This window comes from Diaporthe batatas (assembly GCF_019321695.1).
Source record: "Diaporthe batatas strain CRI 302-4 chromosome Unknown Contig00016, whole genome shotgun sequence".
NCBI lineage: Eukaryota > Fungi > Ascomycota > Sordariomycetes > Diaporthales > Diaporthaceae > Diaporthe > Diaporthe batatas.
Window position 1 is genome coordinate 103,310 of NW_025408563.1, and position 25,607 is coordinate 128,916.

General features: G+C 53.8%; 8 protein-coding genes across 8 annotated transcripts; 4 read left to right on the plus strand and 4 right to left on the minus strand.

Annotated features, from left to right (window-relative positions):
• Window positions 1–100: 100 nt before the first annotated feature.
• Window positions 101–964, minus strand: KVR01_011626 (uncharacterized protein; the record flags this gene model as incomplete). Its single annotated transcript, XM_044787042.1, has 1 exon — window positions 101–964. One exon carries the CDS (start codon window positions 962–964, stop codon window positions 101–103), a length of 864 nt encoding a protein of 287 aa, XP_044639335.1.
• A 932-nt stretch (window positions 965–1,896) lies between these two features.
• KVR01_011744 (uncharacterized protein) lies at window positions 1,897–3,421 on the minus strand (the record flags this gene model as incomplete). Its single annotated transcript, XM_044787050.1, has 5 exons — window positions 1,897–1,981; window positions 2,112–2,234; window positions 2,321–2,453; window positions 2,534–3,068; window positions 3,128–3,421. 5 exons carry the CDS (start codon window positions 3,419–3,421, stop codon window positions 1,897–1,899), a joined length of 1,170 nt encoding a protein of 389 aa, XP_044639453.1.
• A 1,854-nt stretch (window positions 3,422–5,275) lies between these two features.
• KVR01_011632 (uncharacterized protein) lies at window positions 5,276–8,836 on the plus strand (the record flags this gene model as incomplete). Its single annotated transcript, XM_044794248.1, has 1 exon — window positions 5,276–8,836. One exon carries the CDS (start codon window positions 5,276–5,278, stop codon window positions 8,834–8,836), a length of 3,561 nt encoding a protein of 1,186 aa, XP_044639341.1.
• A 605-nt stretch (window positions 8,837–9,441) lies between these two features.
• On the plus strand, window positions 9,442–10,720 carry KVR01_011527 (uncharacterized protein; the record flags this gene model as incomplete). The annotated part of the gene is made up of 3 exons (XM_044785808.1): window positions 9,442–9,803; window positions 9,872–10,409; window positions 10,514–10,720. The coding sequence occupies 3 exons, from the start codon at window positions 9,442–9,444 to the stop codon at window positions 10,652–10,654; spliced, it is 1,041 nt and encodes a 346-aa protein (XP_044639236.1). The 3' UTR covers window positions 10,655–10,720.
• A 1,945-nt stretch (window positions 10,721–12,665) lies between these two features.
• On the plus strand, window positions 12,666–14,490 carry KVR01_011700 (uncharacterized protein; the record flags this gene model as incomplete). The annotated part of the gene is made up of 3 exons (XM_044785967.1): window positions 12,666–12,759; window positions 12,819–14,274; window positions 14,343–14,490. 3 exons carry the CDS (start codon window positions 12,666–12,668, stop codon window positions 14,488–14,490), a joined length of 1,698 nt encoding a protein of 565 aa, XP_044639409.1.
• A 620-nt stretch (window positions 14,491–15,110) lies between these two features.
• On the minus strand, window positions 15,111–17,053 carry KVR01_011621 (uncharacterized protein). The gene is made up of 4 exons (XM_044786163.1): window positions 16,825–17,053; window positions 16,652–16,708; window positions 15,366–16,547; window positions 15,111–15,289 (listed from the first exon to the last, which is right to left on the minus strand). Exons 1-4 carry the CDS (start codon window positions 16,897–16,899, stop codon window positions 15,263–15,265), a joined length of 1,341 nt encoding a protein of 446 aa, XP_044639330.1. The 5' UTR covers window positions 16,900–17,053; the 3' UTR covers window positions 15,111–15,262.
• A 351-nt stretch (window positions 17,054–17,404) lies between these two features.
• On the plus strand, window positions 17,405–21,925 carry KVR01_011668 (uncharacterized protein). Its single transcript, XM_044795037.1, has 4 exons — window positions 17,405–18,666; window positions 18,761–19,784; window positions 19,845–20,816; window positions 20,874–21,925. The coding sequence occupies exons 1-4, from the start codon at window positions 18,456–18,458 to the stop codon at window positions 21,604–21,606; spliced, it is 2,940 nt and encodes a 979-aa protein (XP_044639377.1). The 5' UTR covers window positions 17,405–18,455; the 3' UTR covers window positions 21,607–21,925.
• A 195-nt stretch (window positions 21,926–22,120) lies between these two features.
• Window positions 22,121–24,932, minus strand: KVR01_011796 (uncharacterized protein). Its single transcript, XM_044784292.1, has 11 exons — window positions 24,700–24,932; window positions 24,615–24,642; window positions 24,321–24,559; window positions 24,060–24,207; window positions 23,906–23,996; window positions 23,816–23,842; window positions 23,678–23,738; window positions 22,986–23,613; window positions 22,819–22,907; window positions 22,521–22,767; window positions 22,121–22,461 (listed from the first exon to the last, which is right to left on the minus strand). Exons 1-11 carry the CDS (start codon window positions 24,738–24,740, stop codon window positions 22,183–22,185), a joined length of 1,878 nt encoding a protein of 625 aa, XP_044639505.1. The 5' UTR covers window positions 24,741–24,932; the 3' UTR covers window positions 22,121–22,182.
• Between the last annotated feature and the right edge of the window lie 675 nt (window positions 24,933–25,607).

The following is a 25,607-nucleotide window of genomic DNA, read 5'->3' on the forward strand; positions in this document are numbered from 1 at the left end:
CCGCCTCCTGAAATATGTTCCATGTACACCCGAGAGCCACAGTAAGCCCCCAAAGGTCCAATGTCTACCACACGCCGCCATTGAGACCCCTACCCACACATCACTTCCGCGTCGCAACCACAAACAGCCTCGGGTACCGTAAAAGGACCTTGCCGTCGGCCAGCCTGGGGTACAGCTCCGCGATCCTCCTCTCATAGGCCTCAAGGTAGCTCTCCTTCACCTCCCGGTCCGGCAGGGCGTTGAGGAAGGGCTGCAGCCCGCTGCCCTTGACCCACTCGACGATGGAGGCGGGCGAGTCGAGCGGGTGCTGGTACAGCGCGTGCCAGATGTCGACCCTCTCGCAGAACGGGATCAGCGCGTTGTAGTAGTCGGCCGGCGCCTCGACGGGGTCAAAGTCCGGGCGCTGGGCCGCGGGCAGCGCCTGGAAGTGCTCGAACCAGGGGCCGTCGAGCAGCGCCGTCTCCCGCATCGCGCGGTGCGTTGGCTCCTCGTAGTTGTCCGGCATCTGGAGGGCGAGCACGCCGCCCGGCCGCTGGGCCCGCAGGAGGCGCAGGATGGTGGGGATGCGGTCCTCGGCGCGCAGCCAGTGGAACACGGCGTTGCCGAGGATGAGGTCCGCGCCGGGCTCGGGCGAGTACGTCCGCAGGTCGCCCTCGACGAACTCGACGCCCGGCATGGCCTCTCGCGCCTTGGCTAGCATGTCCGGGGATGAGTCCATGCCTGTGATGGTCGCGCCTGGAAACCGCGCTGCCAGGACTTCGGTTGAGTTGCCTGGGCCGCAGCCCACGTCGATGATGCGGTCGGCCTTGGGCAGTGGGATCTGCGCGACCAGCTCTCGTACCGCGCGCGTGCGCTCGTTTCCAAACTTGAGATACTGGCTTGCTGACCAGTCTGGCTTCTGGGCCGTGGGATTCCCAGGGCTGCTGCCCGTGGTCGTGTTATTCGAGTTGTGCTGTTGGCTCATCCTGAAAGACGTCCTTGATATGGTGGAGAAGCTGTGGGCTGTTGTTATCTTCGTCCTTGAACGCAGTAGCGCATTTCTGGGGGCCCTGGAGGATAGCATGATGTGCCCATACCTACAATTGGGAGCGAGTACCGAGGGTGGGCTGTAAGGTCTTATATAATAATAATGTCACGAGCCACATCTACTTACACTAGGTGCCTCTCATCCGATGCCGAGCGGGCATCGGCTGAGCATGATATAGTGGCGAAGACATACCCTAACCCTGTAAACCGTTCCAGAAAACAGGATTGCAATGTGCAAGGATACTGGCGAGGTGGAGAAAGTACCCTAAGGTACCTAGGTAACGTCGCCCTAGAAATAGATCATGGAGAGCGCCAGAGTAGCTGATAGGTCTGCACTGGAACGTGAGGCCAAGATCTATGCGAACATTTGAAAGGGATGGCTGAGGCCGAAGTGATAGTCACATTGGTGAGAATGTTTGCTTAGCCGCAAGCCTGCTTGTATCCGTCCTTGCATCGGAGCACGACTCCAAGGTCGTGATCGGGTCATCTCACTTGTTTCGAAGATTCATAGGACGACGATTAAGAATAACGAAGATGCTCATAGAAGGACAATTTTCGTGTAGCAGGTCGTATACAAGCGCGAAATTAGCAATCACAATTCATTGTTATCCTCATTTCTGCTTTAAAGCCCGGCCATTTTGTCCCCAGAGCTCTGTCCTCGGGTGTTCGTGCTGGTTTACGGTCGCAATCGTAGTGACCAAGCTCATAGTTGAACGTCTATCAACTTGAATCCTCCGGGGCATAGCTTCTGGAAGACCTGCTTGGGGTCGTACTCAGCTGCCACCTCCTTCATGAACTTGACGTTCTCGTCTCCGTAACTGGCCAAAGGGTTTTGGCTCGGGTCAGCGTAATTGAGATACACGAAGTCGCTCAGCCCGTCAGGGATGGTTTGCGCGAACTCCTGTACCTCTCGGTTCCAGGCCTGCACTTTGGGGTATGCATAATCTCGCAGTTCCTTTGTTGGGAACAAAGCCGTCGCCATGAACATGATACCATCCTGCTTGTAGCGCTCCAGGCCCAGCATGTTGCCACCGGCCGCGACGGACTTCTCGGCAAATAGAGTTGGCAGTGGTTGGAAGACGCACTGCGTGATGAAGTTTTCGTCGGGGACCACGCCCTTGAGGTCTTCTACTAGGATATCGTGCAGCTCCGAGGCCTTGGCCATGATGCGCTTGTCGTTCTTGAAAGCACAGGTGAACCAGATGACACTTCAGATAGGATGATCAGTTTACCGAAGTGATGGAACATAAACAATCGGCCGGTACTAGAACTACAAATTTTGAAGACAACTTACTGATGATGAGTTGATTGAGTATATTCGACGGTGAACTCGCTGACTGTTTTGATTCCGAGTTGGCTGATGGTCGTGGGAATGTCCAAAAATTCCTTGAAAGCCGGCGCCTTTTCCGTCCCCACCATGCTTGCATCTTTGAGTGAGGAGCAATTAGCATGTTTGAAACATCCATAATGAGAATTACATGTCAGCCAGCCAGCGGGAAATACTCACAAGCAGTCGCAATGACAGTGTCCTTGATGTCACCGAGCTCAGGTGAGTGCATCAACAGAGTCCACACGGTCTCAGTGGGGTTGTCCTTGACCTTGGTTGTGAAGTTGTGCATGGCGTCGATGGAACTGGATATGTACTCCTTCGGGGATATCGTCAACCCGCCCCAGATCTTGTTATTGCTTAGCATGTTCATCCTGAAGTTCGTGACGATGCCGAAGTTGTTGGAGCCGCCCTTTAGGGCCCGGAACAGGCGGGCATGGTGGTCTTTGTCGGCTGTGACGATGCTTCCGTCCGCCAGCACTACCTCATATGAGATGATATCGTCGCACGCAAAGCCTCTCTGGGAGTTCAGAAACGCCAATCCACCTCCTAGGAGGAACCCGCCAACACCGACGTTCGCCTCCCGGCCCCCTGCGACGGTGTAATTATGCTTGTGCAGCTCGTGGTAAACATCTCGCCATCGACCTCCAGGGCCGATGTTCACCGTCTCAGAAGCAGCATCAACATTCACGTGGTTAATCAACCCCAAGTCGATCTAGAATCACCAATGTCAGCGTATGGTTGCTTTCAGAAGGTGAGTTTGGGTCGAAATACAGTAATGCCGTTTGCAATGTTGTTTGCCCCAGCCCAGCTCATATGGCCGCCGCTTCGGACCGCGAATTGATGCCCAGCAGACACTAGGGCCTTCAACGCTGTAGAGACTTCGTCTGCTGAGCGCGGTCTCACAATGCATGCTGGTCCAAGTTTTGCATCATTGCACCAGTATGAATCCTCGCGGCCAGCGTAGTCAGGGTCTGACGGTAAGAGGACTTGGGATGCCAAACCGGCATCGTACAAGCTGTCAGCCATGGTAGAAGTAGAAGGGGGTTCCTTAGGGACCGCAGTCATATAATTATCAGAAGATCGATATTGGTTTCCCTTCAGACCAAAGAAACTCGAAAAGACTCGGTTTGGGGACAAGTGGCAGGTGGGCACAGCTCTATTTAAAATGTAACCTTGCTGGCCCCACTCACCTTGTGAGCGCTGGCAGCATTGGCGCCCGGGTACATCCAGTATCCGTATGGTAGAGGAGCACGAGTGGAGAGGATCCAGGATCCGGCTGTTGATTGGGTTCGTGCGTATGGATCTACGTAGCGCGTTTCTCACCGACCTCAACTCCAATCAGGCTTGCGCAGCCGGCCAGCACCCGGCCGCAGGCACTGATTATGCTACCTGGGTACCTTCACATACATTTCTATGAGCCGCTACATATTGACAACCTTGGCAATTAGGATGCGAGCCCACTGTGACTCTGTTCCATCTCCCTGGTCACCTTCGAGTCACCCAACGGGGTGTTGTCGTGTAGGGGATTGAGCAGTGTGGAAAAGTACTAATATGGAGTATTGTGTTAGCCAGAGTCGGTCAAGTGAAGTTGTCTTGTGGCCTTTGATATGAGGCAGAACTGCTGCCTTCTACTAGTAGTTGTTTAAGCAGGGTTCGGGCTGGCCAAGCCTCAATGCCAGGTCGCCTACAAAATCACAATTCATACCGAAAATTTCGTGTTGGCGATCAATTGATGTAATGATGGTGTAATGAATGTGAATTTGCATTTCTTTGCCAAGTGTCATTTCTGCTCAGGTGACAAGGTTCCACAGCCGGTGGCCTAGTACTAGTAGAGTGCAAATGAATGTACTCACAAGCCAGTGTATTTATTGACCCTGGTTGGGGACCTTTGTCCCGTCTGTGGTCTCTGCATACGTTGAAAAGATATAATTAGGTACAGAGCCTTGTTGGATCAGCCGATGTTGGGGGGCGGAGAGTTTCTAGCTCTGCCACTGTCCCAAGGTGAGGGTTGCTACATTCCCTTTCAGCTTCACTTTGGTGTGGTTATACAACACTCACATACGCAATATATCACAATCCTGCTCAGCTGGGCATTCTTTCATGGCCCCTGCGTCTGGCCCCATCCGAAGTCAACCTTGGCGATCAACGCGTAAGGTCTGCACTGCAGTCCCTTGTATGCCTAGGTGCCTTATTACTGCCCCGTGGGACCCCAACGACATGCCACTACGCAGATTGGACAAGAAATGATATTGGGGGCTACTTTTTAATGAGTCTTGTGTCACTAAGGAATACTATTCGAGCTAGCTAGTTGCCAGTTGAGGCGAGCCTTCTCCCTGCTCTCCATCATTCAGCGTTTTATGGTGCTACATTGCCGAAATTTGAATCATTTTTCTCTCGAATAAATCACAGTCCCTACCACAACCTATGGATCGCAATTCAAATAACGATGATGTATTCGGGCGTTTGCTCTTCACTGGTGCCTACGGCCAGCATTGGCAGTCCACCGCTCCAACGGGAAGAAAGGTATCCGGGATGGACGCAGCCCACGAGGACAGATTACAAGGTGCAGCTCGAACACAAAACACCTACTCCAACCCACGACGAGATTATATCTGCGGGGGCTGTGCCTCTAATTCTTCATTGCCGCATCGTATGGGACGCGCAACCACCAATCCCCCACTTGCCCTTGAGGATATAGGGAAGTGCGACTCGCACGTCTCTCCTCTTAATACCCCACAAGAGGAAGAGATCACCGACCGTCAAGAACCTGGCTATAGGCCGTTGGAACAGAGAGACAATGACTGCTTGTCGCGACCTCATGGTGAGGCACAAGGCAGCAGTCAGAACCCAGACATATTCTGGCTGCCATTTTGGGCACGGAGGACAACCCTTCTACTATTCATGGCGACTTTCACACTGATGGCTACAATTCTCGAAGTACTCTTCACAATATCCCGAATAAACTCCGGCCTGTCTCAGGGAATATCGACCATTCGATACTCCTGGAGTTACGGGACAACCGGCATTCTAACGTTGACTGCTGCTTTGTGGCACCGTTTGGACTACGAAACAAAGGTTCTGGCACCCTGGCTCAGACCATATTCAACAACCACCAGCAAAGCTGCCTGGCTTCTTGACTACGTCAATGCCTGGTCTCTGGTGGTCCCTTTCCAGGCCCTCAGGAACCAGGATTATGAGGTCCTCTGCAGCTCAACTGTATCCCTGCTACTTCAGGTCTTGATCGTTCTCTCCACCGCATTATTCACTCTAACCCCGACAAATCTAGTAGAAGAAGCGGAGCCTATATTCCTCACAAGTCGATTTGTCGATGACCCAGCGCGCTTGATGGGTAGCGAGTCTTTACTTCCCTATTACATCACCATGGGAACCGGGGTCTCCATGGGTAATCTCAGCGATATGGTGGGTGAGAATTCAGTGCATCCTGAAGGGTGTACAACACAGTTTGCCTATCAGACATTTCATCCGGCCTCCTCAACCCTCGAGGAAGTGAGAACTACCGTTGATGGGCTGTCTCTGAGACTCGCATGCGAGACAGGAAGTGTTGGGGAAAAGGTACCGATGCCCTCATTATATATCGGTGCTTATGGGGTTTCCTGGGAAGGAGAGCCATACTTCGAGGTCGAGTATCAAGGCTGTCAAGCGACCATCCACTGGGAACTCTTCACATCCAACTCCCAAGACAGTTTCTGGGTTGACATGAACCACGACTCCAACGAGCATTGGATGGTACTTCGTGACGTTCCGGGTTTCGCTCTTAATCAATGCAATTCAACTGAGCATGCAGCCAGTCGCTTGGTGTTCTTGTCCGCCGAGGTGGAGTTGCGCTCGAACAATCAGAGCACATTTTATGATGATGAAGGTTTTGAAAAGGTCCAGGTCAACATTGATGCGACTGTCTCCCAGGCGGTTGTACTGGTGTGCGCTCCTTCTTTGGAACAAACTCTGCTTGATATTTCTTGGAGCAGTGGAGGCGTCCAACATGTTTCGCGCCACGGCGACGATCTTGCTGACGTGTTGAGCCTTATCCAGCCTTGGGACTTCATCGACTTTTTTTTGGATGAAGACATCCTTCCCGCGTTGGTTGGAAATGAGGTTGCGGTGGGAAATACGACTGTATGGGCTGATGTCTACTCTCAAGTTGTTTTGGGGTTTTGTGGTCAGTCATGTTTGACAGCTTCGGGACTTCTGAACGACACGGCCTCTCTCCAGAAAGTTTTGTCTACATTTCTCGCAGACTACGCTTCATCCACCGCCCATACAATGCTCACGGAAGGGGTGAATATCACATCAACTGGGACCTCTTCAAGCATTGGAATACGCCTGTGGGTTCAACCACTCGTCTGTCAGGCAATGGTTATGTTTCTGGCTTTGATCATCCTGACGATTGTGGGGTTTCAGTTCAAGTTTAAGAATAAATTGACACGCAGGGTCGATCCTGGGTCAGTTGCTGCGACAGCACTTCTCGCCGGACAAGTCGCATCTTCCAGCTTCCCGAAGGACCTGGGGGCAGCAAACGCCAAGGATCTGCACGAAGCGCTTGACAGGTTCCTCGCGAATCGTGAATCTTTGTCTTCCGACAATTTACAACCTCCGACGTCAACCACCGTGGAGGACGCCAGCCTGACGAGGACTATTACCGAGGCGCGTCCAAGCTTATTGAGCAAGGCTGATTTCCAGAACCCGCTTCCGCTGCGACCAGTCAGCTATATCGCACTTATCTTGACCATTGTAGCATGTGGAACCATATTGATGTTTTTGTTTCGGAAGTCTACAGATGGACGGGGCTTGGGAGACGTTGCAACTTCGGAATACGTGCTCATTGCTTGGACTACAGCACCGGCAACAATTTTGACCGTTATTTCATGGTGGCTATCGTCCATCGATACCCAAATCCGGCTATCGGCTCCGTATCAATTGCTGAAGAGCGACAGGTGCAAGCGTCCAGTACTTCGTATGGATTTAATGCGGGGGCTGATTCCATTTATCATCTGGCGGGAACTGAAATCCTCGAGTTTTGCTGCCGCTTCAACGACGCTTGCGGCTCTGCTTGCAGCCATTTTGACAACTGTCTCCGCCGCGGTCTTCCATGTTGTCCCCTTTCCCGTCTCGAAACCTGTTGAGCTCTCATCAAACACGGCCTTCATGGAGCCTGCATCCATATCGAACAGTGAAACATCTCGTCTTGCATCTCTAATACTCGAAACAAACTTGTCATACCCACGGGGATCTTACCAAGACCTTGTCTTTCCCGAATTCTCCATGACACCTCTCTCGGCCAGAAATGCCTCGGATAAGACCAACGCTTCATCCGCTATTATCAAAGTTACTGCTCCGGCATTAAGACCGCATTTACGATGCACCAATTATTCCCCGGTTGATATAGCTGCAGTTAATGTGCGGAATAGGTCGTCGCCCAAGGGTCAAGACCAATGGAATGGCATCGTTGTCAACATCCCTTCAGAAAATTGTAGAATCTACGCCAATAGCCATGAAACCGCCTTATTCGAGACCGGAAACCTTTCGGAGACCATATTTGCCACTGCAACTACCTACAACAAGGCTGGAACGATAGAAATAATGGCTAGGAGTTGCAGTGATGTCCTATACATTTGGGGTTATCACGACACATCACCTGGTCCTGTCACCAACATATCGGCAGCTGGTTGCAACAAAAGCGTGGAGCTTGTGGATGTTACCATTTCCCTCCTTGAGCCGGATTTCAGGCTAGACCTTTCTGATGCGCCTGCGATTGTCGAATCAACTGCCAGAGACATCCGCGAAGATAGTTTTATGGGTTTATCTCATTTGGATGGTTCTTATTATGGTCTCGCTTCCTTGCCCATCACAACTCACGGTGTGTTCGACTCCTTCTTCCGGCAGCTTGTGACGTCGCGATATGCCATATCGATTTCCTCAATCGGCGATCCCACCCAGGCCGAAATCGTGATGGATGCCATCCGACTCCAGCATGGCATCATTGAAGCACAGTTTTTGAACAGCAACTATCGTACTGACATGGATTCTTCGAACGCGATAAACAATGCATCAGCATTAGTGATCCCCACTCTTTTCAATCAGTCAACATCCAATGGTGCGTCGCGATTTCCGGCAACTGTGACATACCCATTCGGAAGCCATCGCGTTGTTCAGGATCCCACTGCCACCGCAGTACTGGGGGCTTTGCTTCTGGGCATCTTGGTATTGGTCATTTTGGGTTGGTATTTAGTCCCTAACGAGCCGGCCTTGCCGCGTAGTCCGTCGAGTGTTGGGAGTTTACTTGCTCTTCTTGCTGGAGGGAATGTCTTGGAGCATCTTTACGATGGAGGCCCAGAGCCGCTTTGTTGGGATGATGTCAAATGTCGGTTGGGCAAGGATTCTAAGCTTCATCTAGGGTGGAACTCGTTAAATGGCGATGAAGGGGATGATCAACAACGGTTTGGTATCTGGATCGCTGACTAATTAATGGCAACGGCGCCATGTGGTTGATTTTCCAAAGGCTATTATATATACCTGTGTAGCACACTTTTGGTTGTGGACGGGGTTTGGCGTCTACTGCGCCAGCAGTGGGTGAGTGAAGCCCGGCAACCCATGGGTAGTGGTCAAGATCGATCAATGCAATACTGACTCTCAACATGGTGACATCACCTGCTAAGTCGAGAGTTCAGCTCGATGAAAGAACTTTCTGAAGGCGGGGGCGTGGTGCCAACTCAGCTCATCGGTTCGCGAGGCTGCAGACCAACACCTGCAGATAGGGTGGGGACGGCAAATGACGAGGTAAATTAAGAGGCAGGGAAGGGGTATCGTTGGCGCTTGTGCATAGAGCTGCATCTCCACTGGCACCACCACTCATCAGTCTCAATTCCGCATTGCTGGGTGCGTGGGTCGTTGACTTTTTCCCTGTTGTGTCGGGACCAGTCCGATTTATAGGCGCAGCTTCTATCCGTCGCCGAACTTGTCCCTCAGGTGCGTTACCTTTGACCAACCTCGGAACACGTCAGGATTCTAGCATTCTCTTGTGATCAGCACCACAATTCTCTTTTCCTGCTACACTGCCTCTTTGCACCATGGCCAAATTCGAATCCCGTGCGGCCCGGGCGGCTTTGGCAACGCCCTTCGTCGTTCTGGCCGTTGCCTGCCTGTCAGCCATGGACACAAACAAACTGATCGCTCAACAGCAGCCGTTCCTCCAAGCCGGAAGCATCGAGTTTGAAGATGGATCCATGCCCCTTTTCGACAACTTTTACTGGCTTTCTTTTCTCGATGAGATGTGGCGTGGTATCACGGTCACCTTTTCCAATTCCTACCTCCCCCTCGATACAATCGGCTGGTGGCAGCTCTTTTCTTTTCTGCATGACCTCGGCCCCATGTACAGTGTCTGGTTTTTGGAGTCGTGTCGTGCTGGCAATGTCCGGACTCCGGTATACGCGTGAGTACCTGTACCAGGTGCAATAACGAATGTGCCTAGGTACTCTTGGCTAACAGGTAGCATTTCAGCGTGACCCTGTTCACATTTATTGCCCAGCTTCTGGGGGTGGGAAACGTCGCACCAATGTACTATTTCCTGCACGTCACCTTTGCCCCGTCCGCTACATCCTTGAAGAGGTCTGCCAAGCAGCGTCTCCGCGCAGAGAAGGCATCATTTCTGCTCCCTCTCTTCCTTGCCCTCCACACCTTCCAGGTCATTCGAGCGTTCACCGCGCCGGAGCCCGAGACCCGGCAGTATTGGGTATGGGCTTGGCAGATGTCGCCCCTGTGGCTCGGCGTTGCGAACTCATTGCTCTGCAGCATGGCTGCCGGACTAGTGAAGAACAACATCCTCGCATCGCCGCGCTTCCTCCTCGTCTGCATGTGCACTATCTCGAGCGCTATCTGGGTATATACATGGTATTCTGCCCCATTCAGCATGTCTGATATTTTTATCCCAGACGCGGGAGTCTATACCGACTTCATCCGGCACACTCGGAAGGCCATGCAGTGTGATGAGGTTTACTCTTTTGGAAGCTCTTTCCTCTGGCTCCTCTACATGTTTTTTGTCAGTATAAATCTTCTTCCACTACAGTTCTCCGACCTTTGTGCTTTGACATATTCAACATTGTGTCGCTCCAGGACCCATAGCAAATAACTAACTCATATTAGGACATGTATGTGGCGGGGCTGATCGGAATTGGCTCGCTTGCTGCCTCTGCTTGTCTTCCACTCATGGTGGTTGTAACGGGCCCTGGTAGTGCGTTCGCCTTGGGTTGGTACTGGCGAGAGCACGTCTTATCCTCTCACTAGTGAATTTATGGAGAGTGTGAACTGAGATCCTATTGTCTTCCGAGGGTACCTGGTTAGAAAGTCAAGCTCTTCTTTAAATAACTATATATATGTATCCCTGGATACCTACATAGAAGAATATTGGATATTCTCCTGTTCAAAAGTTGAATCTGGAGTGAATTTGATCTCCGGGAAGGCTTGGGAGCACCACTGCAAGCCGCAGTGGTTGGCACAAGCATAGTGGCGATGTCATACAGGCCCCTGTGTGAACCTGTTTGTTTCTGCTCTTCCACTACTCCTCAGCAGGTGCTTAGTCGACTGAATCGTTGACGAAAGAGGCGAAAAGGCGAAGCCAAAGTGTGATCATCTAGGGGGGTTTCAATCAATCGATAAGATACCGATCTTAAATCTGTTGGTCGGGTCTGAAGGTCATGTTCAAATGTTGTACGTTACTTGTCGGCTTCGGCTCCCTCTTGCGTACCTAGGTACATATGTAGGTATGAACGGATGCCTGACTATTCATAAGAGGACAACGAGCATCTATGACATCTTAAATCGTTACTTCTTTAAGGTGTCTATAACAGCAAGAGATTCCAGGCACTAGGATTACAGTACCGTGACAAAAAAAACGCCAATCGCTACTAACATATAAGAAACCCACTTTTTTAGCCTAATATAGCAGCCCCATATTTAATAAATTAAATATTCTAAAAATAGATATTAGTTTATTAGATTTACTTTATATATACCTATATTTTTATATATTTTTACTATTTTTAATAAATTAAATATAAATTATTAAACTTTTTAAAAATTATAAAATAATTAAGCCTTAAAACTATAAGGGGCTTATAGGGGCTCTTAGTGATTAGAAAAAAAGATTATAGTGGGAGAAGAGGAGAATTAATTGTTAGTATTTTTATATTTTATTTTTAAAAATTCTTTTTAAATTCCATTTAAATTTTAAAAATTTAAATAAAATTTATATAATATTATTTTATATAAAGAATAGTTTAAAAAATATTTTGTAAATTCTAGAATTCCGATTGGCTGGATGTAGCTAATTAAAGTTTAGGAAATTAGTGGGTTTTATATGTGTAACGCGACTTTTGGCGTTTTTTTTGTCGCCCCACTGTACTAACGACTGCATTTCTTCGAGAAGTCCTACCAGCTTATAATTGTTATCTCCCAGACGCCGAGAACTTTTCTAAATAACAGCGTCAGCCAAGAAATGGGCAATACCATTGCATGGATAATGTCGCCATGTCAACTATAGTAGACGATAGCTAAGATTAGGACGAGAGATAACTCCAGTGTCAGAACGCCGCCCGACCCCAAGCATTGAGGCTTTTCTGTCTTGATCTATCAGCCCATCACGAAGAGCAACAGGAAATCATAGTCTATAGAGCGCGTTGAACTACCCACCGTCAGACCTTCACCTCGGAACCATTGCCCTTTGCGTCCTGGTAGAAATGTTTCCGCGCGCAGTGTGCTCTGAAGACCGCGGTTACCAGCTGCCTAATGGGGAATGGTAAGCATCGCGGTACCTGGGATGTTCCCCTCACCGTTCCCTTGTCTATGACCACATTACACGCCCGGCACTCAGGCACTGCGGACCTAATGAACGTCGATCCTGCCGGCTGGACCCATCCATCCGGGCTGCCGGTAGAGCCGGGGATGCACAACTGCCATTTATTAGCTACAGTAGGTATCACCTCGTGCTGGGCTCAGGTTTCTGCAGCAGTGCAGCACTAGGGGTAGCGTTATCAGTGTGGCCCTGGTTCTCTCATCCCTGCTGCTGCTCCCCTGGGCGTGTTGGAGTCGATGAGTAGAACTGAAATGAGCACAATGTATGCACGTATAAGATGCTGCCGTTTCCACAGGCAAGAACATAGCCATGTTTGCGGTGACAACCAGACTTAACGAAGACATACTATTATACCCCCCGTTGGTCCCTAAGCGCTGTTCACTTTGCAGAACGATCCTGCAGGCGGCCTTGACTGGCAGTCAGGAAGTAACGCGGCATCTCACGATGGTCTCGTTCTATCTGATGGGCCTCTGCGCCCTCCAATGGCTGCTTCTCGCCCCTCTAACAGAGAGTCGTCATGTCGTGGTGCGCAAAGAAGGTGAGAGAATCTCAATATCACAATGTGCCACTGGCAAGAGGGCTAATAAGAACATCCAGCTTCAAGACGCGGTTCACAGCCCTACACGATCCCTTCTCTCCTCGACGCCACCGTCGACGAGCTCGCAGAAGGTCTCAACAGCGGCGCCTTCACCAGTGTCGACCTCGTGAACGCGTACCTCGCCCGGATCACAGAGGTGAACAGCACGCTCCACGTGGTCACCGAGGTGAACCCGGACGCAGTGGCCATCGCGTCGCAGCTCGACGGCGAGCGCGCGAGCGGCACCTCGCGGGGCCCGCTTCACGGGATCCCAATTCTGATCAAAAATAACATCGCAACAGCCGATGAGATGAACAACACGGCGGGGTCGTGGTCCCTCGTCGGCGCCAAGGTGCCGCGCGACTCGCAGGTCGCCCGCAAGCTGCGCGAGGCCGGCGTGGTGATCCTAGGCAAGACGAACCTGAGCCAGTGGGCCAACTACCGCTCCGACAACTCGACCAACGGCTGGAGCGCCTACGGCGGGCAGGTGTACGGCGCCTTCTACCCCAACCAGGACCCCAGCGGGAGCTCCAGCGGGAGCGGCGTGGCCTCCTCGATCGGCCTGGCGCTCGCGAGCCTGGGCACCGAGACGGACGGGTCGATCGTCTCGCCCTCGGACGTCAACAACCTCGTGGGCATCAAGCCGACGGTCGGGCTGACCTCGCGGAACCTTGTCATCCCCATCTCCGAGCACCAGGACACGGTCGGGCCGATGGCACGGACGGTAAAGGACGCCGCTTACATCCTCGCCGCCATCGCCGGCGAGGACCCATACGACAACTACACCTCCGCCATCCCCTTCAAGAACGGCACCCTCCCGGACTACGTCAAGGCCTGCAGGCAGGGCGCGCTCGCCGGCGCGCGCATCGGCGTGGCCCGGAACCTGATGGACGCGTCCTACGGCGTCGACACGATCGCCGACGCCAACTCCAGCGCGGACCTAGCCGCCTTCCAGGCAGCCCTCGACGTCCTCCGCGACGCGGGCGCCACCGTGGTCGAGGGCGCCAACTTCACCGCCGTGGAGCAGTGGTTCAACGACTCGAGCTCCGAGACCATCGGCCTCGACGCCGACTTCATCGTCAACCTCGTGCAGTACCTGGACGAGCTCACCGAGAACCCCAACGACATCACCGATCTCGTCAGTGAGAGAGCCTTCACCCAGGGTTTCCCGGCCGAAGACTGGCCGGACCGAGACACGGCGATCTGGGACGACGCCCTCGCCCGTGGGTTCAACAACACCAGCCCTCAGTTCTGGGAGGCCCGCCTCAACAACCTGGCCGTGGGCGGCCCTGGTGGTATCCTTGGGGCTCTCGAGAGGGACAATCTCGATGCGGTGGTGTCGTTAACATCGGTCTCGTCGTCGTTCCCGGCCCTGGTGGGCAGCCCAATCATCTCGGTGCCTCTGGGGTTCTTCCCCAATGGGACGAGGGTGGTTTCGTCCCGCAGGGAGCTGATCGCCACTGCGCCCGGCATACCGTGAGTTAAAATCTCCTATTCTTTCTCGGTCAATCATGATTTGCAAGCGCTGACAACAGATCAACCAGCTTTGGAATCGCCTTCATGGGGGCAAGGTTCAGCGAGGAGACACTGATTGGTCTCGCCTACGATTTCGAGCAGAGGACCCTTGCTCAGCAAAAAGGGGCGCCTTGCATTGTACCGTCGACAGAGCTTGCTGATGTTATGTCTGCCTAAGTTCTTGTTGCTGTAGATCCCGGGAACGGTCTGGGACCAGGCCGGCGTGCTGTACATCTTGGGATGATTCAGAGCCAGCAGTCAATATGCTGGTGCATCCATACTCTAACTCTGTGTCCGAAACAAAAATATGAAACATAATATTGAGGGTGAAAAGAATCCGCAAAATAAGAAAAAGGATGTCTGCCCCATGAATCGAACATGGGTTTCTTCGGACCGATGAGTTCTTCAGGAGAAGACCACAACGAAGTGTACTAACCACTATACTAGGCAGACTCTGTTAGATGAAATTCCTGCGCGAGCGGGAGATTATGTGGCTTACCGATAACGGATGTGTGGGGTACTGAGAGGTCTTAGCCACTGGTCCGAGGCGCCCCGCTTATTATTAGCTGAGATGGGGCGACCTGGTACCCACTCCTTTTTCATCTCATTGTTTTGCGGTTGTACACCTAGCCGAGTCAATCCGCTGAGTTGTTTGACCGATGCTTCAATTAGTAAAAGCGACTGCGGGTGAATGTATCGTGCCCGAACAGAAGAGACGCCAACCCTCAGAGCACGGTAAATACATGCATACCTGTAGACCTGTAGCTGATGGTCCGGCTTCTCAAGATTACGGCACGCGATTTGGAATTTTCATGTATTTAGAAGGTATTGTATGTTTTCGTCTTGGGGAAGACCCGTGGCCGGGGAGTCCAAGCCTCGGAAGCAAACAATAAAATGGTATCATAAGCATCGCTTTTCAGTTCTCGTCCAGAATTTGCAAAGAGCGCCTCTACATGATGACCTCGCTCGAAACATCCTGTATCAACAAGTCAGTGTAAATGTCAAATTGTCACATATCCCCGAATGGCCGGACCGGCCTGGGAGGTACTCACCCGCTTCAACTCCTTGAAAGGCAAGCAGACGCAGTTCTGCACGCGGATCTCGTCGCGGACGCCGCACTCCTTGCCCAGGATGGTCACAGACTGGACCTTGACGCCGTTCTTGACGATGCTGGTGGTGTGGCTGGTCAGGGGCACCGGGGTACCCTCGACACGGGCCCAGGCGCCGACCTTGCAGCCCCAGCCGACGATGGAGTACATGACGCAGGCGTCGTGCTTGATCTCGGCGTCCTCGAGGACGATCGACTCCTTGACACGGGCGCCACGGCCGATGGTGGCGCGGGGGCCGACCGAAACGTTGGGCCCCAGCTTGGCGGTGGGGTCGACGTGGGCGGACGGGTGGATGAAGACGGGGGGGATGATGTTGGCCGAGGGCTCGGCGAGCTCCTTGGAGCCATTCTGGCGGGCCTGCTGCAGGTACAGGGCGTTTGCGGGCACGGCGGAGCCGGCGGTCTTGATCTGGCGCCAAAAGTCCTTGGTCTCGTACACGAAGAACTGCTTGCTGTCGGCCATGTCGCTCAGGATGTCCTGCTCGAGGCGGATGATCTGGCTCTTGCTCTCGTCGTCGTCGTCGTCGTCCTGGTCGAGGACGAAGGAGCTCTCGAGGTTCTCGTTGCTGGCGTAGCTGGCCAGGCGGGGGCGGTCGGCGCGGCGCTTGATGGCGCTCTTGATGGAGGGGAAGATGACGTCTGTGCTGAAGAGGTAGACGCCGCAGTTGATGAGGTTGGAGATGTGGCCCTCGGGCTTCTCGACGTAGTGCAGGACGCGCTTGGTGTGGTTGTCGCTAACAATGCAGCCAAAGTTTGTGGCGGCCTCGGAGCCGACGCGGGTGCCCAGGATGACGGCCTCGGCATACTTCTCGGTGAAGAGCTTGAGCATCTCGTTGAGGGGGAAGGAGCAGCAGACGTCCGAGTTGAGGACGAAGAGGCGCTCGGGCTTGCCCTTGAGGATGGCGTCGCGGAAGTGGTACAGGCCGCCGGCGGTGCCCAGGGCCTGGTACTCGCGCAGGTACTTGATGGAGAGGTTGGGGAAGTCGGAGGAGGCATCCTTGATGAAGTCGCGGAAGACGGACTCGTCGTAGTAGCCGATGAGGTAGACCTCGTGTATGGAGGGGACCTTGGAGATGGCGGTCAGGCAGTGGTGGATGATGGGGTGGCCGGCGACGTCGAAGAGGGGCTGTGGTGCTATTTGTCAGTTGGTCCGAGTCTTGTACGGTCGAGTGAGTCTCGGGCAGGGACGAGGCGGGGGGAGACGGCAAGCGAGCCCGCAGACGAACGAACCTTGGGGACGTCGAGGGAGAGAGGCCGGAAGCGGGTGCCTCGAGATGCGCCGCCAACCTGCGAACAAAGGGATTGTTAGCATGCCAATTGTGCTTGCTTTGGTCTTGACTAGTGGGGCCATTGACCAGAAGATCGAAGAGGGGCCCAGGACAGGAAGAAGGGCTAGTACTGACCAGAATGACAGCCTTTGTGGCACCGTGGTGGTCGCTGTTTGGCCGTGGCCGGTGGGGGATCTGGAGCGAGGACATGATGATGGGGCAAGGCAGTGGAACTAAAGAGCGAGAAGGGTTGGAAGGGTTGAGATAGCTGTGTCAGACCAGAGGGGCAGACAGGAGCTGTGTGGTATTGTGTGCTTGTGTGTCTTGGGGAGGATGATGGATGTTGTCCTGATCTGGAATCCTGCTGCTGTCTGGCCTGGGCTGGCTTGGTGTTGTGTTACCGTGCTGTGTACGTAGTGTTTTGTACCCCTGTACCTTCGTACCCCCGTACCTAGATACCCCTGCCTGGTCCCCCCACCCGGCTTGCCGCCAAAGCTGCTGGTCCCCACAGGAGCAAACGGTGGGGCCCCTGCAAGTGAGCTTGCTCTCAGGGCCCTGACCCTCTGGGGACACACAGATGGTGGATGCCACTGCCTGCAGCTCCTACCTCTCACAACTTCATAGTGTACATAGGTACATGATGCAAGTTGATATCTGGCATGTCTGTATCATTGGTCGTGATATCTGCTCCTTTCCAACTTCAAAATACATTTGCTTTTTTACTTTCCTGACTATGCCCATTCAACTGACCGGTCTTTGGTGGTCCTGCACACCCCTCGAGCATGTGTTGGTTGGCATGGCAAGCCTGCTGCCTCTTCTCTTGTCTCGTCTTCTTTCCTCTCCTCTCCTCTGTGCATGTGCCTTATTGTTTTACACCTTCTTTCTCAGATCTGCGATCTCTCTCCTAGGCATCAATGGCATGCATTTCCTTGTCATCTTGACAATTTTTCATCAGGCATCTCATCTGGCTTCCTCTCCCTCTCCCTGAACTTCACAATGAGCCCTGGGCTGGCCCAGTTTGTACCAACACACCACAGCTTCACAGCCCCTGGCCTTTTTTGCATGGGAGGGCGTGAGTTCCAAGCACCTACCGAAGTGCCCGGCCAGGGAGTGAAATTTACTCTCGAGTTTCCGGTACTTGGGCAGTCATCTTACCAAGAGGCTGCTGGCATGGCCCGGAAGTCCCACCCCTAGTTCCCCCCAGCCACTCAAATTCAATCCCCTTGCAGCGTTTGTCACAGCTCAACGACAGGCCTGCTGCACCCACTTCCCTCCTGCCCCAGCTAGGGTCTGCTAGCTGCCCCACCTCTTTTCCACCACCTCCCTAACACAACTTGACTGTTGTTGTGTCGGCCTGGAGAGCATCACCACTGCCAACGACCCAATCCTTGCGGGTTTGCCATCGAGTCCTCGAGCTTGTCCTGGTCGCCTCCGTGCATCCATCCTCCTCTGCCCTTTCGTTCACTTATTCCTGCAGTCGGTCTGTCTTGACCTCCCAACTTCCCATCCACTCACTCATGTTTTCATTAGCCTTGTTGTGTTCTTGGTGAATTGTTGCCGATACCCACTTGTTCAGAAATCAAGTCTGCTGCTGCTCCTCCTTGCCTTCTTCATGCTCTCCATCCACGCTGCACAGTAACTGCAACTCCCAGCATCTATCTCAGCCTGTGCCAAGCCCTCATCCTCAAGCAGCTGCCTTCTGTCACTCCCACATTGTGTGCATACATCTCCTGAATTCCCTTGCACCATCAGCCGACACCTGCACAATGCCCAGCAGCAGGACGAGGCACATCAAGGCAGAGCCTGGCCTGCATCAACCACCAAACCGTACGGCCGCCACACCTCCTCGACCCTCAAACGCAAGGACTCCTGCCGCCGTTACACCCAGGTCCGTCATACCAAACAGGCCTGCTCCTTCGGCCACATCTAGTTCCGTCGTCTCTCCCGATGCGAGGCGTGCCCAGCGAAGTGGTGCCCGTAAGTCTCATGAAATCTTGCTTCTTGCTGCCCACCATCATTCCCTACTGTTCCCGACTGTTGCTCTCCTTCGTCTTGCTAACATCAATCCCAGCTACCGTGGCCACCGCATATGGCGCTCAGCAGCACTCGGAGATGGGAGAGGACGTCGTCTTCATGCAGGTGCGGCCCAGGACCTTCAAGGAGGATCCCGAGGCCGGTGCTCACCATGATATCCACGTTCCTGAGGCCGGCGATATCGACAAGAACCTGAAGGATATCGGCCAGCACCTCAAGAGCTTCAATGACACCTTGGGCTCTCTCCAGTCTCTCGGTATCCACCATGACACCCCGCTGCCAGAACTCATACTCGTCGGCGACCAGTCCTCGGGCAAGTCCAGCCTCATGTCCGCCATCTCCCAGATCATCCTCCCCCGGAGCGACGGCGTTTGTACCCGCTGCCCCGTCCATATCCGCCTCTCGAGTGACACCACATGGCGCTGCCGCGTTTCCCTCCAGCAGGACTTTGCCTATCGTCCGCCAAATGACGAGCCCATCACCGAGGCCGACGTCACAGAGCACAACCCTTTCCCTCCTTGGGTGAAGCAGACGAGGGATACCAAGGAATTCAAAATGATCTACAACAAAACAGATCCCATCGACGAGATAGTCCGGTGGGCCCAGATCGCCATCCTCAACCACAACAGGAACTACACCCAGTATGTGCCCAAGGACTGGGACCTGCGCTCTGCCGACGAGAAGGAGCCAGAGTACGAGGCCCGCCGTCTCGCCGAAGCCGAGCGCACCACCGAGGCCAAGTTCAGCCCAAACACGGTGGCCATCGAGGTCAAGGGCCCGGGCCTGCCCGATCTCTCCTTCTACGACATGCCTGGCGTCTTCCGCAACGCAAAGCACGAGGAGGATCAGTTCTTGGTCAAGGTCGTTGAGAATCTGGTCCGCGAGTACATCTCTCACGAGAAGGCCATCATCCTGTGGGCAGTGCCCATGAACCACGACCCCGAGACATCATCGACATACGCCCTCATCCGGAATGTCCGCGCTCAGCAACGTACCATCGGCGTCATGACCAAGGCCGACCTGCTCCCACGTGGCGGCCACCACCAGTGGCTGGAGATGCTGTAGGTCTCACCCTTGACCCTGCCAACCGCCAACCCTGCGTATGCTAACTCGAGTGATAGAGCCGGTCAGCAGCATCAAGTCGGCCGCGGGTATTTCATCACCTCCAGAGCGCCCCCGTCGTTCCAGAATGGCGACGAGCATGAGCTGCAGCGTCGAGACCGTCAGAGCCTCAGGGACGAGCACGCGGCCGAGGAGGCCTTCTTCAACCGTGCAACAGGCAGCTGGCCGGAGGAGTTCCGACAATTCGATGACCGCTGCGGTATTGACCAGCTTGTCAAGTTTCTCGCCCAGTCACTCGCCCAGGAGTTCGCCAGGAACCTGCCCGACCTCGAGAGGAAGCTGCAGAAGAAGCTTACCAGCGCCAAGGAGCAGCTGGCCCGTCTGCCCGACATGCCCGCGAACCCCGAGTACGAGGTGCGCAGGAGCCTGCTCAAGTTCACCCAGCAATTCCAAGCGCGCCTCAAGAGCAAGGCGTTTCTCTCCTCCTGGGCAAAGATCGCCGAGACCTTCAGGATAAAGGTGCTCGATCTCAAGCCGCGCTACCGGGTGATGCCCGAAGGGTTCGCTATCGAACGGCCCCTCGGCTCGGGCGCCAGCGACAGGGACTCGGTCTTCAGTGCCAACAACTCCCCGAGCCTGTCTGTGAAGCGCAACCGGCAGGTGTATGATCTTACTAATGACAACGTATCTACACCATCCGCCCAGCGCCGCAGGGGCGAGAACGGCCCCATAAAGGTCGAGGAGCAAAACGGCTCCTTCGCGCACGACATGCCGATGCAGACACCTGGCAACGCGCCTGGGCCATCGTCGGATACAGGCGGTAGGGTTCCCAGTAAGACCCTGGCCCAGATCCGCAACCTGATCAGGTCCGAGCGAGAGGCTGGAAAGCCCGGCGAAGTGCCGTACGACGTGATCGAAAAGCTGTGTGTCGAAGCGGTGGCCACCTGGGAGGGGCCCCTGCACAAGTTCCTGGACCACACCATGACCCACCTTCGCCGAGAGCTCGATGCCTCCCTGAACGAGTCGTTCAAGTAAGTCACATTTAAGGTCTTTCTCGTTTTTTTATTGGGTTGCTGACTGTGGCACAGGGACTTGCAGAAGCGACAGGTATACCGTGATGCCAAGCGGCTGACGGTGGAGTGGCTCAAGGGTCACAAGCAGCGCATCTTCGAGTACCTCCACAGGAATTACAAGATGGAGACTGCGCAGGTCTACACCACAGACGATGAATCCTTCCAGCGACACCGAGGCCATGAGACGCAGATGCTGCGCCGCACCCGGCACTTTTACCGCTGGAAGGCCTACAACAACGACCCCTCCCCGGAGAAGCTGGAGGACTGGGGCAAGCTGAGCGCCGAGGCGCGCCGGAACGAGGAGCAGCGGATCCAGAAGGAGGAGCTCAAGCTCGGCGACGACGAGTACTCGACCGAGCTGGACGTGGCCGCCCGCGTCAGGGGCTACTACCTGACGGCGGCCATGCGCTTCATCGACGTGACCGCGATGCAGCTGACGTCGGGCCTGTTCCCGGAGCTGAACAACGACATCGAGATGCACCTCGACAAGGCGATGGGCCTGGCGGGGGGACCCGTGCCGTACGACCCGGACGTGTTCGTGCGCCTCATGGAGGAGGAGCCCAGCACCGCGGCCAAGCGGTCGAACCTCAAGGCGTCCGTGCTGCGGTTCAACCGCGCCGTGGAGGAGATCCAGGACCTCAACCAGACCGTCATGCGCGCTTCGGCTAACGCGCCGCAGCAGCAGGTGCTGGTGCAGGACCTCGAGATGGAGGACGCCGAGGGCGAGGACATGTACGATGGTGACTGAGCCACACCACACGGAGAGAGGGGTTTCCATGTTGCGGTATGCATCATGACATGCGCTGCTTTGGTGGTAGACGCGCACCATCTCATCAGTAGCTGCTCGTGGACTAAAATCAGAGGTGCAAGTTTATTTTTGTTGAAGGCAGGCCTGTGGATGTCCGGTGTGTCGATTCGATTTCCAAATCCACTGTGGGGTTTGGCATTGGGTGGATGCCGATTTCTTGTCGGAAGAACGGCGACATCACGGTGAAAATGGCTTTTGTAAAAGTTTAGATGGACCCGATAGTTACTGCGACGAATTGAATACAGCCCCCTATTCAGTATGCGATGTCTCTAGGTACGAGAGGAAATGAGTGCAAAAGAATCCAGAGCAGTACGCCTCTGCCAGTGGCAGCAGCAGGCAACACTGCATACACATGTGGAAATTATGTTTTGCCCTATGGACTGGACTGCTTCAGAATCCTGTTGGAAGTAGGGAGGGCGAATAAGGTTACATTCTCACTTGACTGCAACTGATTTTATGTGGCTTATATGCCTTATGTCCCTTATTTACTCCAATTACAACTAGCGTCCTCATAATCTAGGATCTCTCTGTAGGACCTATGTTTGTGATGGCGGAATTCATCCGTGCCGGATGACCGTTCAGTGGGCCATTGTTACCCCAATCCACAAACTCAAGGGGTTCGTCCCTGTCTTGTTCCCTTTCAGCCGCCTTCTTTGAGGCCGAATTCAGATTATCTATACAGTCGCGTAGCATCTCAGGGTCTGACGGGTTGATATCCCTAGGAACCCACCAAGGTTTCGTCCAATTTCCGTTCCACGCCTTGAGAACCGCCCAGAGGGCGAGGAGAATCCCCTCCTGGTGGTGATTGACTCAGTCAAGGAGCTATAATATCCGGGGGGGGAGCGAAGACCTACGAGGAAATACACAGAAACTGACCAGGCCTTGGAAATGCCTCCCACGTCCCGGTTCGATGGTAGAACATTCCACCATACCGAGCTTGACATGATAATCAGGAGGAAGCATCCCAAAAGCCCAATCCACGCCGCTAGCGGCTGCGGCAGGATGCCTTTTGTTACGATACGGCCCTTCGAGACGTAGTCCCGATAGTGACGGCGGCTGTCCCCGTCCAGATTCCGTAGACCGACGGCGCAGTAGTTACACCTATGACGAATCAGTATCAAGCAAGATAGGCCATGGAGCATCCAGACATACCAGCTGCGGAATCTGATAAATGCCAAGCACAGCCCTGCCCAGACCACTATATATGCCATGCTAGACGTAACAAAGAGAAACTGCCTCAACTGTGTTGGGAGGAAGAAAGGTTAGTGGAAGCTTATGCTAGTCTCTATAAGATCGGTATGTCGCCTGGGTAAGCTCACATTGGCCAGAATCTCCCAGTCGCCCCCATGCACAAAGCCAAGGAATGGGGCCCAGCAGAAAATAAGCCACGAAAAGACGACCGCATAGAACGGGACCCCTCTCCCCCGAGTTGAGCCGAGATATCGCAGCAAGGGATTTGCAACGCCCTTGCGTTTCACCCGCTCGCTCGACGCGAGACCATACAATATACGACTGGCAATATACAGTGCCGCATTGCCACACGACAGGACACTGTAGAGCAGAACGACATTTACAAAGTTGGCCAGCCCGCTGACGTCCGCATTTGGGGGCCCGCCAGGAGGCCTGTTGATATTGCAGATAGCCCTGACGACACCGATGGTCGACTTGTTGCACTCGTCAGCGCTATTGAAGGTGTTGAACAGAAGGCTGGCGGGGTCTGCAGTGGCCTGGGTAATGTTGACCCAGGGGTGAAACGACGCCACGTCAGAAACATCCCACGGGATGGTGAACATCATGCCGATGATATAAAAGAAATGCAGGACGATGAGGATCCAGTGGATAGATCTCGATGCCAGCGCGATGTCTCCTATCGTCTTTGCCTCAAAGGCCGCCATCGTCGTGCTTTCGATTCCCCCAAAGCTCCATGCAACTAGGGGCAGGGCCATGCTGAGGATTGAAGTTAGTCCTCAAAGGCTAGTATTGAAGAAAGTTTCAGCATCTTTGAACTTACCAGAATGCCGTCCCTGCATCTTTAGTGTAGTTCTCATTGGGTTGAAAGCCTCGACTGATATCTGAATTCAACTTGTAAGTACTATAGTACCGTTCCTATTTTGAGTTAGGAAAGTCAGAAGTGCCACAGAGAACTTACTCGTCCTCTCACCCGTTCCGAGCCCATCTGGTCGATGTAAGTGACTACATGGGAACTGAGGCGTGTAATAGATACCAAGGTGCTACTCACATTTTCCCGCTACTGCGTAGAAGGCAACAGACATAGTAATTATGAGCAGAACTTTCAGTAGTCCACCTACAGTCTCGACCCAACCAAAATACTTGGGCACCGGGTCAGCCAAAGTTCACGTGGGAAGAGGAGGCGACTGAAAATGTGAAATCACCTTGACGTTGATCGAATTGATCACAATACAAAACACAGGCACCGCGACATAGAAGATGACGCCGATTCCCACGTGGTCAAGTCCCCAGAACTGAGTGATAGAGGCGGCAGTGAGCATCTCCAAAGCGAAAGTGGTAACCCATGCATACCTAATACACGCGTCGATGGATCAGTCAACTAGAAAGTAGTCATGACACATCGTTCGAGCGATCCCATCCGAATAAATATCACATCGATTTGCCCCACCAAGATGAAGACTTACCAATATGAGAACCCGACAACCCACCCGAGCTCATGATCAACAAAGTTGTAGACATATTCAAACACCGCATTGGGCGTAGGGAAAAGCTGCACAAGGTGGCTGACCGTGTCGCCAATGCATGCCGCGATAACGCTGAGGATCATGAACGCGACCAGAAGTCCAAGCGGTCCAATAAGCTGGAGCGCGTCAACGTCCGTCATGTAGATGCCGGCTCCGATGAGAGCACTGAGGACTATGAGCTATGTAATGGTACTGTCAGTTGTTGAACAGCCTTCTGTCGATAGTGTTACGAACCAGGATCTGCAGCCCACTCAACTCTTGCCTAATCAAACACGTCCTGATCAACGCGCGTTCAAAGACCAGAGACCAGCAGTCTTACCGCAATTGACCCGTTCCCAGCGCATCTTCGGCGCTCGCCATTACGGTTCAACTTGAGTTGATACAACACCTTGACGTTCGGTTTGATGCTTAGCAAAGCGTATTACAATTAATTGTGAGGTGATATTGAGATGGGAAAGTCGCTTCTACGGGCTCGCTTGCGGCATGCACAGACTGCAGGCCCAAAGTTGAGACGGTAAATGAGCTGCCGGGGTTAGCTGGCATGGAGATTTTGAGGCTCTGCTGATGCTCTAACGGCTGTGGGTGCCCAGGTGTGGCTGTTCGAGAGCCTGCAGTTCGTCCCGTCTCGCTGATCATGTCCATGAACGCCATGTAGGTCGCATTTGGGGCGCGACAAGGCGCAGTTTGTACCACACCAAGACCAGGGGCCAGCGAGACAGCCGACAAATTCCTTCGAGGGATGCTGGTCAGAGACCGCCAATAGCGGCTGTCTGTGGGCTCAGCCACAGCCGGAAACACATCACCGTGCAGAAATGCAAGACCTGTTGCCAGGTTTCCTTGTCTCCCGGTCCCGAGGTCTTTGGGGGCCATCTCCCTCGCCTCAATTCCTGCCATGGGGACGGCCATGCAAGCCCAGCCGGCACACAAATCGATGCATCTGTTTCCCTCAAGGCAACCACTATGTGTAAGCACAAGGCCAACCTCCCCTGTCAAGATCCAGGCATCCAGATGTATTAGGATGTCTGAATTGTGACACCTAGATTTATTCACTTTCCTCCTCACGAAAAGCTGGCATGCAGCGGGAAGGGCAGTACGCAAGCCTTGTATTGACGACACGCTGAAAAGGGTCACAACCTGGAATTGATCTTCTCATAACTAGAAGAGCGCCGCAGCCGGTCCAGCCACTTTCATAAACCTTCCCGACAGATCGACCTTTTTCTTTGCGCT